The sequence below is a fragment of the Mesoplodon densirostris genome, chromosome 9 (assembly GCF_025265405.1).
Source record: "Mesoplodon densirostris isolate mMesDen1 chromosome 9, mMesDen1 primary haplotype, whole genome shotgun sequence".
NCBI classification, from domain to species: Eukaryota; Metazoa; Chordata; class Mammalia; order Artiodactyla; family Ziphiidae; genus Mesoplodon; species Mesoplodon densirostris.
In genome coordinates, this window is record NC_082669.1 from 19,807,894 (window position 1) to 19,813,893 (window position 6,000).

At 51.5% G+C, this 6,000-nt stretch overlaps 1 protein-coding gene across 3 annotated transcripts in view; it reads right to left on the reverse strand.

The window, feature by feature from the left end:
* Positions 1-5,195, reverse strand: part of LAMB1 (laminin subunit beta 1) — a 75,961-nt gene extending 70,766 nt beyond the window's left edge. The window contains exons 1-4 of one of the 3 annotated variants that reach the window (XM_060108922.1): positions 4,914-5,195; positions 4,681-4,803; positions 3,454-3,629; positions 483-618 (exon numbers count right to left, since the gene is read on the reverse strand). In XM_060108922.1, coding sequence (XP_059964905.1) covers positions 483-618; positions 3,454-3,629; positions 4,681-4,717 — 349 coding nt within the window. In that variant the 5' untranslated portion in view covers positions 4,718-4,803; positions 4,914-5,195. The remainder of the gene's footprint in view (positions 1-482; positions 619-3,453; positions 3,630-4,680; positions 4,804-4,913) is intronic. The other 2 variants (XM_060108921.1, XM_060108923.1) reach the window with 2 other exon arrangements.
* Between the last annotated feature and the right edge of the window lie 805 nt (positions 5,196-6,000).

Sequence of the window (6,000 nt, forward strand, 5' to 3'; positions counted from 1 at the left end):
TCATTATCCACATTGAGCCTGAAAAACTACATCTAGTGTGTATTCAGAGTACTATGATTAAATGTTCTCTAGATGGAAGGAAGATGGTGGGTGTCGATTCTGCCCTTTCCTTTGGCGTTGATCAAAATGAAAGATGCTGTTTTGTGGAGGAATAAGGGCCTGAGATGGTGCAGGGCCTTCCCACGCCCTCCCCAGACTGCCCCTGGCCCATGCCCACGCTCCCCAAGGCCTCCTCAGGATGAAGACTATGAAATACTCCTTTGGTCTCGCATGAAAGACTTCTTTCTTATAGGAAGTGCATACTTCAGGAAGAAGGATTGGATTTTACCAAGAGAAGTTTGTGCTTCAGGCAGTAAATCTGTCAAAGGCCGTAATTCCAGGATAGAGAAACCAATCGTAATTACAAACACCCAGTAGCCCGTAAACCCCTTCCAGGTGACCAATCACACTCCTTAGAACTTATCCCCATACCAACCACATACCATTTTCGGATTGCCACCAGATCTTAAGACGGTTTGGAGCAAATGTCGTGACCACATTTTCAATGAGATGACTGTCAGGGTTCAGGGTTTCATGATAAGGATCTTGTGAATTGCATATGAAGCATTTTTTGTCCTCCTGAAAGCAAAGTCAGCTCTATGAGTCTAGGAAGCAATCGCGCGCGCGTGCACGCACACACACACACACCAAAATCAAGCCCACAATACAAAAACCCAACCTACTTGCTTCAAGAAAAAACACACCAAAATCAAGCCCACAATACAAAAACCCAACCTACTTGCTTCAAGAAAAATGCATGTGCCAAAATTACTTAAATGGCCTGTCATATGTCTTTCACTTTTTAACTTAACTGAGTATGAAATACTCCTGAAATTTTCCTCTTCTCTTGCAACTTCAAGGTCAAAAGTAGAAGGCATTGTTTCCACAAGCTATTAATTTAATCAAAATGAAACTTCTAGGCTTAAGTCTTAATCTCAGTGAATAGCTGGAGAAGTTTACTCTTGCAGCAAACTGCAGAGGAGGTTTTAGAGAATTTTTGCTGACATAAAGCAAACTGAAAATAAAAAAAGAACAGTTCAATTGGCCTGATTTTCGAAAACCTATATAAAGCAGAAACCAAGTATTAGGCAGACGTATTTAAGAAGCTTTGGGAACTACAGATAAAGATTTCTTAGCTTCTTCTCTGCCCCAGCAGTGAATTCGCAGTGGCAGCGAGCAGGCTAGCCTACAAACTGCTCAGAATATCCAGGAAGAGGACACCAGACTCTCATGTTGGGAGCACTGAAAACTGGGACCAATTCAAAGAACACCAAATTGGACCCGAACTGAAAATATACTTTAGGTTTTAGAGTAGCTTTGAACTTCTCTCTTCTCATTTTCCTTTTCCCTAAAATGGGGGTCACAGCCAAAAGAGCCCTCTTTGCACTCCATCACCGTGAATTATAAACAGTGTCACTTAAAGTTCCCTTTTCCACATAAGGATTTACTCTCTAAGATTTTCTGAAATGCATATTATTCTTAGCTCTGAAAGTGACACTGAGATGGAAATCTATAGAGACCCACACACATCTTACAAACATTTAAGCAAGGGTGGTATTCTTATAAGGACAGTATCAACTGCCTGTGCTTTTTATGTTTGTATTTATTTAGCTAGCTATTACTTATCACCTTCCTCCCAAAAGGATTTAGAGACTGGCAAGATGTACCAACTAGAAAATAGAAGCCAGAAGTCAGGAATACAATGGGACCCTAGACAAAATACTTAGGCTTCCTACCTCAATTTTTGACCTGTTCAACGTCTGAGAGAAGTACACACCCAGTACCTTTCTTTAGGCTCTAATATCTGTGAAGACTGCTCCACAATTTCATGGCTAATCACATAAACCAGGGAGTCTGGCTCTACTTGCTTTTAAGGCAAAGAGTCCAATTCTCATTCTGGTCAAAGCTGGTTTCAGGACCTGGTGATTCATTTACAGGATGTCCTGGCCTTGGAGGTAAATGTTAGCATAATATTTTAGGTAAAATTTACATGTTAATATTAGAAAAGGTAACATCAACTGCCTTCAGTAACTTGTAGCCAAGGAAACTAATACTGGAGAACAATTACCAGAACTTAAAAAAAAGTTTAACTACAGCCTCCCTTCTAATCAGGAGGAAGCAGTCTAGACATCTCCGTATAAAGCTGGAAGCAAGTAAGTGGAATCCACTTTACCACATTCCTTTGGTTTAATTTATCGGGTCTCCAGAACGGGCTCTCCTTCTGCTTTGTAAACGTGACTCCACTTGAAGGCATCTGCCTGCAAACCACACGGTATTCTGACCCACTCCTGAAGGGCAGATCTGCAGGTGGGTGCAGTGACCAAGTTTAGAGCAAGTGGCTTGGCACTTGCCCTGCGCAGGAGACTAAGCCCTTATGCTGTCTTTAGAGGCCAGAGATACCTGCCTCCCTTTTCAAAATCAAGGAAAGGGATTCTGATTCTGGGTGGTTTATGCTTTGTGTCTTCTTTTAAAATTAGTTTTATTAAAAACGTGACCTTTGGGGCTTCCCTGGTGGCGCAGTGGTTGAGAGTCCGCCTGCCGATGCAGGGGACACGGGTTCGTGCCCCGGTCCGGGAAGATCCCACATGCCACGGAGCGGCTGGGCCCGTGAGCCATGGCCGCTAAGCCTGCGCGTCCAGAGCCTGTGCTCCGCATCCAGAGAGGCCACAACAGTGAGAGGCCGGCGTACCGCAAAAACAAAAAAAACAAAAAAAAACAAAAAACGTGACCTTTGAAAGCTAGGATCTGGGTCTACTTTTAGAAACAGATAACACTCGGAAATTTCATTTTGGTCTTCCTCTATCAGGTACCATGGCAACCAGGGCATTTTGAAAAAGCAAGCATCTGATTCTCCTATCTAACAGAAGTAGATGGGAACAGCACCAAATGAGGAGACAAAAACATTGGAGTGTTTTTCTCCATGACGGGAGTGACCTTGCAAGATGTCTGTCAGTGCTGGAATACTCTTTATCCAAGTGAAAGATTTGGGAAAAGCCCAAGATCACCACTCAGTATATAAAAAAGAAGAGGTTAAACCACCTTTTATATACATTTCCAAAGAGAAAAGGATTAAAAAACAAACCAAACCAACAAACAAAAAAAGAGACATGGGTTTTTTAGACGCCTGGGTCTTTTAGAGGTCAGGGCTTGGGGGCAGGGGCCACCAGATCTGTCTGCAGCCCTGCCTTTCCACACTGACTGTGGCCGCGGCAGGAAATGTTTGGCGGATACAACTGTGCAAACTGTGAGCCACCACAGTGCAAAAGGGTGAGAGCTACCAGCCTAATCCCGGGACTCCCTGGCTGCGGCGCTTCCTATCTGGATCGCTGGCAGGATGCGGAGTCCCCTGGGCCTTCCCCTTCGGTCTGGACTGGAGGCGGCGCGCGCAGAGCCTGGAGCCATCTCTCCTCTCACCTGGAGGTGGCTGACGATACAGTAAGGCTCGGGTTTGTACAGCCCGCAGGTCGAGGTCACCGAGAGCTTCTGGGCTCGGCCGATGAGAAGGTCGCCGGTGGCCGGGTAGCAGCTGCCCTCGGCGCAGCCGTAGCTGAACTCGGGTTCTTGAGCACTCACTTGGGCTCCGCACAGGGCTGTGGAAAGGGTCAGGCGACAGGGTAGGGCACAAGCAGGGAGCGGGCCCCAGCAAAGGGAATAAGCAGGGGCGGGGAGAGAGTAGATTCAGTAAAAAAGCAGGATACACAGAAAAGAGACACAATGGGGAGATGAACGAGGCCGGGAAGGCAGGACGTGGAGAGGAGGATTCAGACAGAAACAGAGACGCCAAGTTTGTCCAGAGCCGAGAGCATCACTCCCAGGAAACCCACCTACACTCGTGCCCACCCTAATCTGCCCGGCAAGCAGATCCGGGCACTTCGACATGCCTGGACCTGGGCGCAGGGAGGCAGGTAGCCAAACGCCGCACACCCGTACTCGCGCACGTGTGTGTCTGTGAACCCGCGTGCACGCGGCAGCGTGTGTATGCTCGGCGTGACAGCGCGAGTGTGTGCGCGGAAACCTGTGAGCGTGCGGGCGCGTGAGTGTGTGTGCATGCACGCTCGGAGGACGCGGGCGCTTCGCCGGGCGACGGGGGATGGTGGGGCTCGCGGGGGACGCCACTCTCCCGAGCGAGGGGCCGGTGGACAGTCCCTGCGGCTTTGGATTGGCTTCAACAATTCGTCATTCAGGGGACGCTCCCGGTCCAGCTGTTTCTGGCGCCATCCGGGGGCAAACAGCGATGGTTAATTAAAGCCACATGGCCCCAATCTGTTCCCAGGACGAAGCCTGCGCTCAGCTCGGGGCACTTTCCCGGAAAATGGGCTCCCGGCGAGCCCTCCACCCCAATAAGCCCGACCCCAGCGACGGACAGACCCACCGAGAAAGGGCCGGAGATGCAAAGCCCAGAGAGGCAGCCGCGGGAGCACCCGGAGCTCTGGCACAGCCCCCCGCGATGCAGTCGCCTGCGATCCTCGCACGCCGTCCCCGGCTACCACCCAGGGCGCTGGCGTTTAATCCCAGCGCAGAATTTCCACCGGGCCCCTCTCCCGATCCCCCAGGCTCCCCCGAAGCTGGGACCAACGGCTTGGTTTATTCTTTCTCCGCGTCCAAGCCCACGCCCTTCCCCCACCGTTTTCTCGGAATTACCTAAGAAACTGAACACGAACATCTGGAGCCGCCCCATGGCCAGTCCCTGCAGCCGAGGGGACACAGCAGAGGAGGGCAGGACACGGCCGCCGAGCCGCCGGCTCTTTTCCGCCGTCTTCCTTTCTGGAGAGGGGGAGAGGGAAAAAAAGGCAAGTATTCAGGGAGAGAAGAGGGGCCCTCGCATTTCCTGCCGCTCCCACGGAAGCGGGGGGATGGGGAGGCAAAAATCGCACCGCCACTTTGTTCTCCTCACCCGGCGGGGCGAGCGCTCTCCCGGCTCCTGGCAGCCCCGGAGCCCAAAGAAGGGAATTAGAAAGTTTCGCCCTGGGAGGAACCGAGGGTGGCGCCTCTGCTCATGCGCACTCGGGGAGCCGGGGCGGAGGGGGCGGGCGGCGGGCGGCCCCGACTTGGCGGGGAGGGGGTGAGGGGCAGGTCCAACCCTCCCCCGGCGCCTCTTTTGTTTTAAGGCCGCATCTGTGGACGCGGCGGGGCTGTGGCTCTTAACATTCCCTGCGCAAAGCTGCGGGGCGACCGCCGGGTGCGCGTCCCGAGGTGCGCAGTGCTGGGGCGGGAGGTGCTCGGATCGCAGGCTAGGAGGCGGGTCGGGACCCAAGGCGAGCTCCTGCATTTACATTTGTAAGCAGTGAGTCACGAAGAGGTGCCCAAGGCTATAAACTCTGGCACCCAGCGCTTGGGGAGGGCCGGTTAAACCCTTTAGATAGAGGGTCGGTTAAACCCTTTAGATAGAGGGTCGACCTGGCAGGTTTGCTCCTGAGAAAGCAGGGAAGCCCCCTGTATTGCTGAGCCCGGGCTGGGCGCCACCTCTGATGTCTTCATTCGAAGGAAGGAAAGTGCTCTTCGGTCGGCTGCCTTTGCGCACCAGCTCGGGACCTGCCTGGAGTCCCTGCTACCCAGGTGGCCACAGCATTGAATTACCCATCTAATTCTTTTTTTTTTTTTTTTTAATCTACTTCTTACCTAAATCCAGACGTATGGCTGGAATTCAGGTGACTTCTCGAACGCCGCTCTTGGTAATGACGCTTTTTTCCCATCTTACCGTGAAAGGGTCGACTCAGCCACGAAGCTGGAGGTCTCTCCTGAGACGCACTTGTCCACAACCTCCACAAAGCACAACCTCGCAAATTCTAGAGAGGAATTCCGTGGTGTACAAATGGTGAGGTGTGCGAGCAAGCCTCTAACGTCGGGTCTCCAGCAGCATTGTGTGTGACCTGTCTGGTTAAATAAGGGGTAAATACACACTCACCCTTCTAGGGGTTGGAGAGGGAAGAGAGGCTGGTGGTGTGATTCTGCCACGCCTTC